The 15720-nt window shown below is 36.5% G+C and overlaps 1 protein-coding gene across 4 annotated transcripts; it reads left to right on the top strand.

Annotated features, from left to right (window-relative positions):
* The first annotated feature begins 3787 nt into the window (after nucleotides 1-3787).
* LOC110864685 (probable plastid-lipid-associated protein 11, chloroplastic) lies at nucleotides 3788-8778 on the top strand. 4 transcript variants are annotated; one of them, XM_022113804.2, is made up of 5 exons: nucleotides 3788-4336; nucleotides 6226-6291; nucleotides 7882-7983; nucleotides 8249-8352; nucleotides 8567-8778. In XM_022113804.2, the coding sequence occupies exons 1-3, from the start codon at nucleotides 3846-3848 to the stop codon at nucleotides 7979-7981; spliced, it is 657 nt and encodes a 218-aa protein (XP_021969496.1). In that variant the 5' UTR covers nucleotides 3788-3845; the 3' UTR covers nucleotides 7982-7983; nucleotides 8249-8352; nucleotides 8567-8778. The 4 variants fall into 4 exon arrangements, with proteins under 4 accessions (XP_021969496.1, XP_021969494.1, XP_021969498.1 ...); XM_022113802.2 differs by having other exon boundaries at nucleotides 8562-8778; XM_022113806.2 differs by lacking the exon at nucleotides 7882-7983.
* The last annotated feature ends 6942 nt before the right edge of the window (nucleotides 8779-15720 follow it).

The raw sequence follows: 15720 nt of genomic DNA, 5'->3' as shown, positions 1-15720 counted from the left end.
TAAACGAACGAACACAAACAAATTTTTTTTGTTCATTTAATTAAATAAACGAACATGAACACACCTTGTGTTCGTTCATTTATGTTCGTGAATGTTTGTTTATGTTCATATATTTACGTTCGTTAAAATTTTAGTAAAAACATAAATAGTTATATTTATGTTAGGCAAATTGGAAATAAATAATTCCACCTAACTCAATTTGGCGGATAATAATCTCAACTCAGTTATTGGCCAATAATAATCTGAACTGGTCAATTTTTTTTTGTAAAATAGTACGCCGTTAAAATAGCTTAACTTTTTTCCGAATTACAAACCGATGTTTTAGGGCTTTTGATCAGAACGAGGATACGAGTCGATTGATGTAAAACTTACCTCAAAATACTGCTCCAACCCACGAAAATGGTGCTTCAGTCCGGGTGTTTAAACTTCAAATTAACAAAAATCAAGCCATTTCAAGCACAATTTCAAGGTAAATTTTACATCAACCGACTCGTATCCTCGTTCTGATCAAAAGCCCTAAAACATCGGTTTGTAATTTGGAAAAAAAACTTAACTCCGTTAAGCTATTTTAACGGCAGACTATTTTACAAAAAAAAAAAAAAATTGACCAGTTCGGATTATTATCGGTCAATAACTGACTTGAGATTATTATCGGCCAAATTGAGTTAGGTGAGATTATTTATTTCCAATTCGCCTTTATATTAATATTAAGTTTTCTAAGTACTTATATAAATATAACTAATTAGTACTTGAGTTTTCTAGTAACAAAAAATAAAACTTTAATTTTTTTTAGATCGTAACTGATAACTTACTTAATACTTATATAAAAAACTATTTAATTTTAGTATATATGAACCCTAATTTTGAAGTGTTTTCAGATGAAATGTAATATATCAGATTTGTTTGTTTGTGTTTACTAATGTTAAAATTGTATTTGTTTATATTTGTTCAATTACGTTCACTTGTGTTCGTTTATGTTTGTTCAATCATGTTAATTTATGTTGTTTATGTTTATTCAAATATATTCAGTTATTTATTTTTTGTTTATGTTCGTGAACTGCTCGGTTAGGCTTTAAACGAACGAACATAAACGAAAACGAACATACCCGATTTCTTAATGAACGAAGACAGACAAAAAATGTGTTCGATTATATATTCGTGTTCGGTTAAAGTTAAATGAATGAACACGAACATACCTATGTTCGTGTTCGTATACGTTTGGTTTGTTTACATGCCTAATATAAACTAATTAATTAGTATTATCTTTTTGAACTACGATTTGTTATTTATATAGTGTTGGTTTGCAAGTTGTTTCTACACATTGGGTTTGTATATGATTCTTAGTGTATTTTTTTGGATAGAATTATACGTAATACTTAGTGTGTATAATTTTATAAAACAATCAGTGGTGGACCCAATTTTTTTTTTTTAGAGGTGCGGAGTATTTTCAAAGATTTTAGGCCCCTATATGTATACAAATATCGGTTCACAGCCAGTCGGGTCGGATCATGTAAGACAAAAGAACATCAAACTAAAATTTATAAATCATCAAAAACACGTCAAACGTCATTACAAATTACAAACATATTTAAAATTGTGCCCTACAGGTTTTTTTTAATATATCCAAAATATCATCTAAAGATACTAAACATGCCATAAGTTCATTACATTCTTACTCATTGTTCCTAACTACATATAATTTGCTCCATAAGTGATTAAGTTCATAAAACAACATTAAACACTTAAACAAAATAAACAATCATGTTCAACCATAGCCAATAACTTTCAATTATATTTTTAAACATTCAAGCCCTAATATTAAATGTTGATTACTTGTAACTAATCATTTAAACAAACAAAACTATAAATAAAACAACAAAATCATTTAACTACGAGTCTAGAACAACAAAAAAATCAAAAAAAAATAAAATAAATAAATAAAAAGATTAAACCCTTACACATCAATTTTTTTCTTCTAATCATCACATAAAACAAAATAAATAAATAAATAAACCATACTAGTTCTATACTGGAATTCTGACGTAATATGGGTCGGCTCAACCGGAATTTTGGTTTTTCCGGTAAAAAATGCCACCAGGTCGTGAGCAGTGGCGTCAAGTCGCTGGGAGTTATTTTGGGGGCGGGATTTGGAAATGGAATGGGTGGATGAGTTTGAGTTATTTTATTTAGTTCAAATTTCTTTAGGTTGGGTTTGAGTTTGTGTTAATAAAAACTGATTATAGATTGGGCTTTGATTGGATTAAATAATGACGTGTGTACGTTATTTACACTTTTACCTCTATTTTTCCGTTTAACGACTATGTTGTATTCTACGTTTTTGTCTATTTTTTGCGTATTAACACGTCACAACGGGAGTGCATGGTTCAACGTTTTTACCCCTAGTTTTCGTTTGTTTTTTTTTCCATTTTTTATTTCTTTTGTTTTACGAAATTTTCCAGTAATAGTAGTCGCTGACGACGGTATGACATTGATGCTCCTTGACACGGTTTTACGACTCCGATATTAATTAACAAACTATAAATTAGCAACATAATTGTCCAAATCTATTTGACTTTTTACTTTTAACTCAAAAGTTTTCATCTTTTGCAATTTAAACTCGCAACTTTTTTACTTTCAACTTTGGCCTCCCGTACTTTCATATTTCGCAGTTTGTTTTTTTTTTAAATTTTGCGAGTTAACACGACGTAACGTCCGTGTGTGGTTCAACGTTTCTACGTTTCGTTTTACGCTTCGTACAAGATTTTGCGAGTTAATATGTTGTTCAACATTTTTACGTCGTCTATTTTTTCCCGTTTGACAGGTTCGTTACAACGTGTGAGTCCTAAATCGACTAGGTGTGAGCAAAAGCCAAACCCTGACCCGACCCGAGCAAGAACCGACCCGAACCGATACCCGATCTCACCTATAAACACTACCCGAAAAAAACCCTACATCTGAAAATCGGTTCCGGTCCTAATTGAAATCGGGTAATACGTTCTTCGGGTAAAAACCCGAACCGACCTAAACATTTCATTTACTCAGTCACGTGACTGGTAAAGGCATTCACAGTTTCACTTTCACACTTCAAACATCAGTTTAATCGATGGTGGTAAGGCATTCACATTTCAAACTTCCAAAGGCCTTTTCAGTTTCATATTACATAAATTTGGGGACAAAATATCAGATCAATCTACCAAATGACACAAGATTTCATGTATTTTAGTATACAATTCAGATTCGGATAGTGTGTTTGAAGGTATGTGAAGCAAGTATGTTTAATAGTTTACCATTTTATTGTCTTGTGTATATCAATTTCGTTAGGTGATTGAAATTTAGTTGATGGGTTATAAAACATTGTAATTGTAAGTTTTTAATCTAATGTTAAAAACTTTGCACACCAAGTGCTCGATTAAATGACCAAGTGAGTTTGATTTCGGTCCAGGGAGTTTGAACTCGGGTTTTTGGCTTTTGTGGACCGGAACTGACCCGACCCGATTCCATAAGAAATATAAGAACCGACTTACTATCCTAGATGCTATATTCCGGGTCGGTTTCGGTTTTTTATAGGGTCGGTTATCGGTTACTATCGGGTCGACCCGAATAATGCTCACCCTTAAAATCAACTCAATTATTATTTTCTATTTTTTACGTTGCAGTCTAATTTCTTCGCATTAACACGTCGTAATTTCAATATTGTTAATGACGGTGGTGTAACATTGGTCCTATTCGGGAAGGTTTTACGCCCAGCTGCATTACTGCCGGTCTCTAGTTATTATTATATTGGTCATATAAAACAATCAAAATCCTAACAACCACACAATAACCATCTCCTTCCCTCCACTCCCATGGCGGCACCATCATCTCTTCCCGCCATTTCCAACACCTTCTTCACCCCTTTCAACCCCTCAAACCAAACCCTAAAAACACGAAACACACTAACCGCTCGATCATCTCTCACATCCCAATCTCTCTCTTCCGCTAAATCCACCCTCCTTAATCTAATCTCCGATCAAAACAGAGGCATCACCACCCAATCTGACCCCCAAAAGCTGTTACAAATCACCGAAGCAATCGACACAATCGCCTCAATCAACGGTGAGCAGGTTACAACCGACAGTTCACTCTCTGGTACCTGGCGGTTGCTCTGGACTACCGAGAAAGAACAGTTGTTTATCGTAGAGAATGCGGGGTTTTTCGGAACGAAAGCTGGAGATGTGTTGCAGGTTATTGATGTGGAGAAAAGGAGTTTGAATAATGTTATTACGTTTCCTCCTGATGGTGTGTTTTTTGTGAGATCTGATGTGGAAATTGCTTCTTCTCAACGTGTTAATTTTAGGTATTTGATTGATTGATTGATTTGGCATTATTTTGTGTTTCTTTGTTTGTTTGTTTCTACTTTGACTTTTTTGAGGTCAAATTGGTGGTTTAAGGTTCTGGTACAAATTGTTATGCCTTTAGAGATAGCTTTCCTTATTGTAGTTAAGTTTAGAACCATTGTAGTTTTAGTTTGATAAGTAGGAATTTCTTGGAAAATCTAAGAGTTTATGTGGATTTTGAATTCGAAAGTTAGGTTGAAATTAAGAGAATAACACTCTTTAAGATTTGGTTAAAGTGATTTTGGTGGGAAAATCATGAAAATGAGTTTGTTGACTGGCTATGCAGTTAATGCGGTAAAATATCGGAGATCGGTCAAGGACCGATACTTGAGATATAGGTTTTCTCGTTGAGATATCGGTAATTTTAATATAATGCAGAATTTATATATATATAGCAATTTAACACTAATAATTCAATGATATATCGGTTATATCGTTCAATATCATAGATAATATCGGTACCGATATTCTACCGATATTTTACTAGGGGACCGATATAACCAATATATCACTGGTATTAACTGCATAGTTGACTGGCAAGTTTAGCAAAATAGGGATTGACTTTCACAATTCTCAAGCTAGTCAAGCCCGAACGAACCAATGAGACGATGACAAGTAAGCCCTTCCGGCAACGACGGGGCAACGTTGGCATCACATTGGCCGCGGCATAAGAATCAAAAGCTGCATTTGGGTCCACAACACAACCAACTAGAAGATGACACGTGTCAGACCCGACATACACAGCGCCGTTGAAACAGGCAAACAATGGGTCGTAACGAAACAACATACATTAGGCCTACGTAGTTTTGCACCGACACAAATTGTGCTGCTACAAAAACGGCAGGATTTGGGCAGTTGTGTTATTAATAGCGACAAAAAATGGGCCGTTGGAACTTGGAAAGCGATACTGAGTGGGCCTGTACTAGTTTGCAGTGGGCACATATTTGGCCGGTATGAATCGACACTCGTTGGGCCTACGCTACCTTGACTACAACACAAATTGGGCCGCTTTCATGCGGCACCGTTTGAGCCATCACATGTTTGAGTCCAGCAGGTTTATATCCGAGCCAAGCCAGATCAAATGAAGCCGAATCTGTCAACTGTCATGATGGAACATGCCACAGTCTTGAGCGTCAGCGGTACAGGTACGTGCTCAGATGTTGGTCTGACGTGTTGTCGCCGGTGACAAAAAGGCCTAATTTTCCGTCCAGCGGCGCTGTGTATGCTGGGGTGTCATCTTCTGGTTGGTTGTGCTATGGATCTAGATGTAGCTTTTGAGTCTTATGTGCTGACCAATGTGATGTTGAGGTTGCCGGAAAGGCTTACTTGTCATCGTCTCATTGGTTGGTTCGGGCTTGACTATATTGAGAATTGTGAAAGTCAATGCCTATTTTGCTAAACTAGTCAGTCAACATGCTCATTTTCATGATTTTCCCGATTTTGGGTGAGAATATGATTGGATTTTATATGAGTATGTGTTATCGACTGAACGTCTGAAACCATCGCAAGGTATGGGACTTTTCCCACATTGGCTGTAGATGTGGGGTTTATATAGACCAAATGGACTCCCTCACCCACCAGACTAGTCTTTTGGGTTACAAGTTGATTTTGTGTCGTCTTTGAAATTGACTTTTGAGGTCAAACTAATGAATGATAAGTTGGTTTTTTACTTATGCTTCTTTATTAAATAATTTATAACCATTGTAACACTGCAAAAGGTGAAAATATTGACATTTAACATAATCCATATTTAATTTGGATCTCTAAAAAAGGTTTGACTTTGACCATAGAAGTCTCATATGCATAATTCATGGGAGTTTACAAGTCTACATGTTTTTTTTTATTATAGGTTTACAAGTGCTGTTTTACGTGGAAAAGGCTGGGAGTTTCCGTTGCCACCATTTGGTCAAGGATGGTGAGTTTTTATTAACCTTTTTTGCTATTATGTTTCTGCTTTTGTTATGTTTGCATGTGATGAACTACAATGAAATTTGCAAGGTGCCATTCATGCTTCTAGTCTAGGTTTAATTTCCAAGAAAAAGGTTAACATTAAGATTTTTTTCTAGGATATTCATAAAGGTTGTTATACTTATGTTTCCATTAAGTTTTAAAGTTGAGTATCGATTGTTGGAAAAAGTAGTAAAAATATAGGGGTGTAAACGAGCCGGGCTGAGCCCGAGCTCGACCAGGCTTGAGCTCGGCTCGTTAGGTATTTATGAAGTTCGAGCTCGAGCTCGGCTCGGTTCGAGCCTACTTCTTTGAGCTCGAGCTCGGCTCGCGAGTAAAACCCAAAGGTCGAGCTCGGCTCGAACTATTTTGAGAACAACCTTAAACGAGCTAAAAGCTTGGCTCGAGCTCACTTCAACATCGCTTAAACGAGCCAAAGCTCGGCTCTAGCTCGGCTCATCAATGTTATCAACATTATTAATATATTATATATAAAAAATTAAAATTTTGTATGGGCTCGTTTAGGCTCGCGAGCCTAAACAAGCTTTGTATTTCAGGCTCGAGCTCGGGCTCGATAACAAAACGAGCTCTATTTCAGGCTCGAGCTTGGGCTCGTTAAGGCTCGGCTCGTTCGAGCTTTTAACCGAGCCGATCACGAGTAGCTCTCGAGCCTCTGGGCTTGTTTGCACCCCTATAAAAATATGTATTTAATAACTTTAGACATATCTAGGGCTGTAAACAAGCCGATTCGAACTGAGCTCCACCCAGCTCGAGCTTGGCTCGAGCTCGAATTTCAAATCGAGCTGAGATTTGAGGCTCGAGCTCGACTCGATTAAAATTTGAGCTAGCTCGGCTCGGCTTGATCTAACTCGAACTAACAAAGAACCACAAAATTTAGTACTTAAAAAGCCCTAAAAATGAATCTCTTCGTAGACTAAGGACCATAATTGAAATTTAATTTAACCAAATGGCTAAATATGCAAGTATAAATAGTTAGCTCACTTTGTAAAGTGTCTTTACCTTCTCTTATAGGGGAGATACTCCCTTAGTTTTTTCTTCTGAGCGAAATGAAGGATGTAAACCTTATCAAGATTGCTCACGAGCCTAGCCAAGCCAAATTTGAGCTCGGCTCGGTGCCGAGCTGGCTCGTTTACAACCGAGCCAATTTCGAGCCGAGCTTTTTTCGAGCGAATTTCGAACGAGCTGCGAGCCGCGAGTTTTTTGAACACCCCTAGACACATCGCTATATGGATTTATGATATATGTATATATAAAGGGGCACATTTAATACAAAACCAATTTTAAGTAAAGAACCGTGAAAACTGCATAAACACTGTTACATTGATTATCTATTGAGTATCGTAGTGCTTGCCATTTATAATGGGAGACAGACAGAGGGTCTTTCATGTTGTTATAAGCGCCTTATGTATCACATGTAAATACAGGTGTTATAATGTTCTCTATTTAAATCCTCTCTTATTTGATGTGAAATCCTTGGGGTTTTTATTAGAGTCTTGTGTCTTTTTGTGAATAAAATAAAGTCGATCTGTTTCTGTAGGTTTGAGTCTGTGTACCTTGATGAAGAGATACGGATTGTTAAGGATATTAGAGGGGATTATCTAGTTGTTGATCGCGCTCCTTATTCTTGGACCGAATAAAGGTTAACTGTTTACATATTTACTCCATTACTCATCAATGACTATGCCATATCAATAAAGAAAGATTCGTTCTTGTAGTCAAATATAAAATCGGCATTGATTTCCATTCAAACTTAACGTGACAAGTTCATAATCTGTTGCATAAAACGTAAAGATTGGTTTCATTATTAGTTTATAAACTAGCCTGTTTGACTTCAAAAGTCAAAGTATACCTTTTCTTTTTGGTCAATTACTAAGATTGGTGCTGATTCTTGTATCTTGGATCAGGTTTGATTCAGTATACTTGGATGATGATATTCGAGTTGCTAAAGATATACGTGGAGACTATCTGGTTGTAGATCGTGCTCCTTATCAGTGGAAAGAGTGAAGAGGTAATTGTAATGGTCGAAACAAAATGGGTTGGGTTAGTGAGTCAAATACGATTATGAAACTTATATATTGATAATAATTTATGTTGGGTAAGGAGGGTTGACGTACACTTTGGATGAATTTCGACCCGTTTGCTTCTAAGCTAGTTTTGTTGTTTGACCCATTAATGTTTAATGATAATTCCATAATCCTTTGTGCTTGTTTTCTCTAGCACAGTAGCATTGTGGTGTTGATATCCCTTCACTTGTTACCTCCAAAATTCTTTGAAGACCTCATTGATAGAGAGCTAATATGTTGGTTGTACAAGGTCAAACTTCTGTTCTCGTAGATTTTCTGTATATTTGTTTGGTGATATTAAAAGCATTTGATTTGTAATTATTACAATGTTAATCTTATTATTATTATTATTATTATTATTATTATTATTACTATTATTATTATTGTTATTATTATTTTAATATAAACTAGGATTGCGACCCGCCGCAATGCGGCGGGAATTCTTTAGTTATAACCCGTCGCAAAATTTAGAACGAAACGTAAAAACATTAAGCCAAAGACAGACGTTGCAATGTGTTAAGTCACAAAATTTAGAACCAAACATAAAGCGAAAAATTTGCGGAAAATGAAAACTATAAAGGAACAAAGTTGAAAGTAAAAAAAGTTATGAGGATAGATTGCAAAAGATAAAAGTTTTGGGTTAAAAGTAAAAAAAAAATAGTTTTGGGTCAAGGAATTTATGAAATACTTTTGGGTGAAAAGTAAAAAAATAAATCATTTTTTTTGGAAAACCCCCGAAGCCAACGTTACGACAACCATATGCATAACCATTTTTTCTTTGAAAAACCCCCAAAGCACACCTCGCATTGCAGCGGGGCGTAAAACGGTGTCAAATAGTACTAATGTCACACAACCGTCATCGACCACCAACACTGACTCGACCTAGGATATGCGTGTTGCGACGAACCTGTCAAACATGGAAAAATAGAGGTAAAAACGTTGAACCACACATGCACGTTGCGTCGTATTAACTCGAAAAATTTAGAACTATACGTAAAACGAAAATTTGCGGAAGATGAAAAGTATAAGTAACAAAAGTTGTGAAGTTAAATTGTAAATAATGAAAAGTTTTGGGTTAAAGTTAAAAAAATAAATTATATAGGGTTAAAATTGCAAAAGGTAAAAACTTTTAGGTAAAAAGTAAAAAATCAAGTTTTTTTTAAAGATGTGCAAAGCACAATGTATAACTTGTTATGCACAATAAACTTGCTAATTTATAATTTATAATATATAATGAGATATGAGATTGTATTGTTAAAGTTATAAATTTGGTGGCTTATTAACAGTTTGAGATAAAAGTACAATAATAAATAGTTTTACCTTTTTGAGATGAAATATGATCAAAATTCGATGAGGTATTAACTGTAGTTGGATAAAATAATTCAAGAGTAAATTACACATATTGTCCTTTTTTTATATCCCAAATTTTAGTCCCCGTCCATCCTTTGTGTTTAATTTGTGCAATCTATGTTCTTTAATTAACAAATGTGCACACACCCTGTCTTTTTCTCTAAACCCCATCTACCAACCCAGTTAAACGCATCCATGTGCCCCTCACATGAGGGGCAAAATTGTCAATATCCTAGCCCCTCATCATTTAAAGCCCCCCAGCTTCTTCACTAATATAAAAGTTAGGGTTTGTTCTTCAAGCTAAAAGCACGAAATCATGGTATACTTCAGATGTGGGAAGGCTGCAATTCCTCGTCACTCCAATTCCGAACAAATTTACCATCTTATTCACAAAAAACCGTGAAAGTAGAAGCGAACAAATTTACAATCTAAAGAGAAAAACGACAACGTAACTGTGAAAGTAGAAACAATTTACTCACAACTAATAAATTATGGCAAAATACATCACATAATTGCAGCCTGACACTATAAACTCTTACATCTACAAATCTAACCATTATAAACTCAACAAAATGATCTGATAACATCAATAACCTAACACACAACTGTAAAACACATGAAATTGCAACCTAAATACAGAAACGGAGACGTAAGTACGTAACTGTTTTAGTTCGGAAGGGGAGAGAACGTTAGACGGACGAAGACCGGAGCAGATCCAATCGAGAATCAGACGAGCATCTTCGTACTGAAACGGCCATTTGAAACTGTCTGGATCAAGTGCATCGTGACCTTCGAACCCTAATTCGCTCAATAATGCACACAGTTTCGCCCGCTCATCTGTCGGTACCGGTTTTTGGTGAATGAAGAAGCTAGTACCATGATTTTGTGCTTTTAGCTTGAAGAACAAACCCTAATTTTTGTAAAAGTGAAGAAGTTGGGGGTTTTTAAATAGTGAGGGGATGGGATATTGACAATTTTACCCCTTAGGTAAGGGGCACATGGGTGCATTTAACTGGATAGGTGGATGGGGTTTAGAAAAAAGGACATGATGTGTGCAAATTTGTTAATTAAAGGACATGGAATACACAAATTAAATACAAAGGACATGGACTGAAATTTAGGGTGTAAATAAAGGACAATCTATGTAATTTACTCATAATTCAAACTAGTGGTATTTCCGCACTTTGTGATGGGCTTTCGATCAATTTCAGTTTGATTCGTTATTGTTGTCCCTATATAATACGGTCATTTGGTATTATTTAGTTAAATTTAAGATACACAATAAAAGAAAAAAAATATTAAAAAATAAGTCCAAAAGGTATTGGCACATATTTTGTTCGATTGTTTTTTATTGAATTTAAGTTAGATAAAAGGGAAAAATATTTAAGATTTTTTATAAAATGTTAAATAGTTAAATTTAGGGAAAATTTCATAGAAATGTAACCAAGTTTGTCTATTGTTACAATCAGTGTTGTAAAAGTCGGATTACTCGGCCGAGTACTCGGCGAGTACTCGGTCCTCGGACCCCCTCCGAGGCGACTTCCTCCTAGGCGGTCTCACTTAGTCGGCCTCGGGATTACTCGGGAGTACTCGGTGCCTAGTCGGCCTAGTCGGACGTAGTCAGACGTAGTCGGCCTAGTCGGTCTAGGCGGTCAACGTGGTTTGTTGACTTTTAATTGGTCAAACTCGATCAAAATCGGCCTACTCGGCCTTGTACTCGGACTACTCGGCCTTGTACTCAGACTAGTCGGACTTGTATTCAGAATATTTGAACTTTAAGCATGTTTCATTTTAAATTATACTCAGTTGACATGAATTATGCTTATTTTAACACATAAATAATATATAACAATTAATTTTCTTTAGATTTACCATGTCCGCGTACTCCCCGAGTACTCTCCGAGTACTCCGATTACTCCCAACTCCCCAGTCGGCCGACTAGAGACCGCCTAGCGACTTTTACAACACTGGTTACAATTAAGTCATTTAAACTTTTTTTGTATCTCTAAAATGGGAAAAGATCAAATAGGAAGATTAATTTCGCTAGGAAGGATAGGAAGCAATAAGAGAATGACATGTGGCAAAGATGAAAAACATAAGGAGGGACATTTTGGTCAAAACTCACCATCTTCAAAAAAAAACCTAGCATCTGCAATTCATTTCTCTTACCCGTATACTCAAATCCACCATTTTCAAACCTATAAACTACCACATCACAACCAACACCACCACCTCCACCACCACCACCACCACCACCACTACGACCTACGATCGCCACCATCTTGCCGGAAACTAGATCTGAAACCACCACCTTCAACCACCTGTTGGGTTTTTCAGATCTGACACTATCATTCCACCATCCACCGCCACCAGTTTCCCCATGGTGTATCAGAGTTCTTTTTCCGTCCACCGTCGTTAATCAGAGTTCTTTTGTAAGTTATGTTAGATTTTATTTCCATTGCGTTTTAGTTATCAAACCTCAATTGCGTTTTTCACATCATTATGTTTTAGTTAGAGTTCTTTTCATTTTGTTCTTCTGGTTGTTAAAACAGAGACATGACCATGCTAAAATAGAAGCATGATCATGTTGGAACAAAGGTATGACTGTCACAACCCCCTATCCCTCTTTCCCGGGAACGGGCGGCCGTGAGCGAGTTGCGGTGGTATCACGTTATTAATTTATTTGGCAGCGGAAATTTCATCAGGACCGTAGTTAGGAAATGTTTAAATCAGAGTAAACCACCTTATTTTATAATATCAAACACATGGGTGAAACCCAAGTTTTTATTACACACTGAATTACAGGGATAAATTCCACTTTATTGAAATAAACGCTTTCTTTTATTTAGGTAATTTTTATAGCCACTTTTCCAAGCCTTCAGTGCTGTCCAGCTGGCTTCTAGTTTGGCTTTCACATTTTGTTACCTGAAACGCGTTTTAAAAAGGTTTTGTCAGTGGAAAATACTGGTGAATGAATCTCAGTTTAATCAAGAATTAGTAATTTAACTTAAACAGTATTGAGGGCGATTACAATGTTTCCATCTACCCAATTACTCATTCAGTAGTGTCACGTCTGACTGAGGGTCATATTACACATTGGCTAACTCGTCGTCCAATGGTAACGTTACTCAAATTTTGTATACAAAACCCCAACATACCGGCAGTAATTGTAGAATTACAAAGACTCAATCACTGCTAAATTGCATTGTAAAAAGGTTAAGGTTTTGTAAAAACTGTTAACAAAAAGGAGATTACTCACATTGCTATTTTAGGGTTTTCCTTTATGATTTCCTGGTGAATATCTATAATTTGCACAAATGCACGTGTGTTAGTATAATAACCCATTTTAACATTAGTAATACCCTCCCCGAGACGGCATTCCAACGACTACGTCGGGCAGAACCACGACAGCCGTTACGGAACCCTAGATCAATCGGGCAGCGTATCTAATACGTCTCCAGGGGTTATAATACTTACATCGTAGCAGAACCTCGCTATTTTAGGGGGTATAATACCCGACTATAATAACTCCCTACAGAAAATGTGTTTTGAGAATCGAAAATTGAACGAGCAGACTGAACTCCCGTTGCCTCCTATTTATAGTTGTGAAATCGGACATCCTCGCGGCCCGCGTGAAGTAAGGCTAGGCCTTACACGGCCCGCGTCAACAGGCGGTCAAAGCGTAGCTTGTCCGGATCACCTACTAGCTTCGACACGATGATGACACGTGTCGGCTCCGGGTCATGCCACAATTCAGGAGGCTCGCGGCCCGCATGGACTTAACCAAACTTGTACGCGGCCCGCCTAAACTTATGGTTTTGGCGAAGTCTGGTTTCACATTCGCGCGGCCCGCATGAACTTGAGGTGAGGCCCTACGCGGCCCGCCTCAGCTTAACAATTTTTGTTTTTATTTATTTTATATAGTATAATCTATTTTCAGGGCTCGGTTTTCACATACGGGGTACATATAATGACATATTGCTATATTTAAAAATATATTAGGGTGTCGGAATTATTATGAGAATGTCGGTTTTACCGAGGGTTGTTATATCCTCCCCACCTTGTTTTAGAGCTCGTCCTCGAGATCTACTGGAACAAGTGTGGATATTTCTTTTTCATTTCCGATTCAAGTTCCCATGTGTACTCGGGTCCTCTTTTGGAATTCCATTTCACTTTGACCAGAACTAGTCTTTTATGTTTGAGATTCTTAATTTTCCTATCTTCAATTTGCAGAGGCTTCTCCACAAACTTGAGTTGCTCATTTATCTCTATATCTTTGAGAGGTACTATGAGTGATTCGTCAACTAAACACTTTTTAAGATTGGATACATGAAACACATCATGTATTCCTGCCATTTCCTCTGGCAGTCGTAGCTGATAAGCTACAGGTCCTATTTTTCGGATAATTTCAAAAGGTCCAATATACCTGGGACTTAGCTTTCCTCTTTTGATGAATCTTACCACTCCTTTCTAGGGTGAAACTTTTAATAATACTTTATCTCCTACTTGAAATTCTAAGGGTTTACGTCTGTTATCGGCATAACTCTTTTGTCGATCACGTGCTGCTTTCAGTCGTTCCTTGACTTGAATAATTTTATTGGTTGTTTCTTGTACTATCTCGGGTCCAGATAGTTGCTTTTCTCCAATTTCTGCCCAATAGACTGGGGTTCTGCACTTTCGTCCATAAAGTGCTTCGAATGGTGCAGCATTGATACTTGTGTGATAACTGTTATTATAAGAAAATTCTATCAAAGGTAAGTGTTCGTCCCAATTACCTCCAAAATCAATTACACAAGCTCTAAGCATGTCCTCCATCGTCTGAATTGTTCTTTCGCTTTGTCCGTCCGTTTGAGGATGATAAGCGGTGCTTAGGTTTAGCTTAGTTCCCATTGCTCTTTGAAAACTTGACCAAAAATGAGAAGTAAAACGGCTATCTCTATCAGAAACAATTGATAAAGGTATGCCATGTAAATAAACGATTTCATTTACATACAATTTGGCTAATTGTTCCATACTAAAGGTTTCCTTTATTGGTAAGAAATGAGCTGACTTGGTTAACCTATCTACAATCACCCAGATTGTATCATTTCCTTTCCTTGTTTTAGGCAATTTGGTAACAAAATCCATTGTTATCAATTCCCATTTCCAAACTGGTATTTCTAATTGTTGTAATAAACCTGAGGGTTTCTGGTGTTCAGCTTTAACTTGTGAGAAAGTTAAACATTTAGAAACATAAGCTGCTATATCCTTTTTCATTCCTATCCACCAGAAATTTTTCCTTAAATCCTGGTACATTTTATCACTTCCTGGATGCATCGTATATTTAGATTTATGAGCTTCTTCTAATATACGGTGACGTAAATTTCCTAACTTAGGTATCCAGGTTTTCTTTTTATGGAATCTCCAAATTCCATCCGTTCCTTGTTCTAATTCCTTAATCATTCCTTTTAATTTTTCAGTATCTTCCTTGATTACTGATTCTTGTGCTTCTCTAATCTGTTCATTTAAATCTACTTGCAGATTCAATTTAAGAGAATGTACCCTTTTTGGCTTTTCATAATATTTTCGACTTAAAGCGTCAGCCACCACATTGGCTTTTCCTGCATGATACTGAATATCGCAGTCATAATCACTAAGCAATTCCGTCCAACGTCTTTGTCTCATATTCAGCTCTTTTTGCCCGAAAACATATCTTAAACTTTTATGATCAGTGAATATGGTAAACTTACTACCATAAAGATAATGTCTCCAAATCTTAAGGGCAAAAATTATGGCTCCTAATTCCAAATCATGGGTTGAATAATTTCCTTCATGACTCTTAAGTTGTCTAGATGCATAAGCTATAACCTTTTGACGTTGCATCAGCACACATCCATAACCTAATTTAGAAGCATCACAGTAAATTACAAAATCTTCATTTCCTTCTGGTAATGCTAATATAGGTGCATGGGTTAATCTTTGCT

Source organism: Helianthus annuus, chromosome 6, assembly GCF_002127325.2.
Source record: "Helianthus annuus cultivar XRQ/B chromosome 6, HanXRQr2.0-SUNRISE, whole genome shotgun sequence".
NCBI lineage: Eukaryota > Viridiplantae > Streptophyta > Magnoliopsida > Asterales > Asteraceae > Helianthus > Helianthus annuus.
The sequence above is the reverse complement of the archived record's forward strand: the minus strand, read 5'-3'. Positions and strand labels throughout refer to the sequence as shown.

Coding starts and splice junctions, on each gene's coding strand:
- LOC110864685 (XM_022113806.2), top strand. CDS start 3,846: ATGGCGGCACCATCATCTCTTCCCGCCATTTCCAACACCTTCTTCACC. Junction 4,337..6,225: donor TCTCAACGTGTTAATTTTAG/GTATTTGATTGA, acceptor TTTTTATTATAG/GTTTACAAGTGCTGTTTTAC. Junction 6,292..8,248: donor CCACCATTTGGTCAAGGATG/GTGAGTTTTTAT, acceptor ATCTTGGATCAG/GTTTGATTCAGTATACTTGG.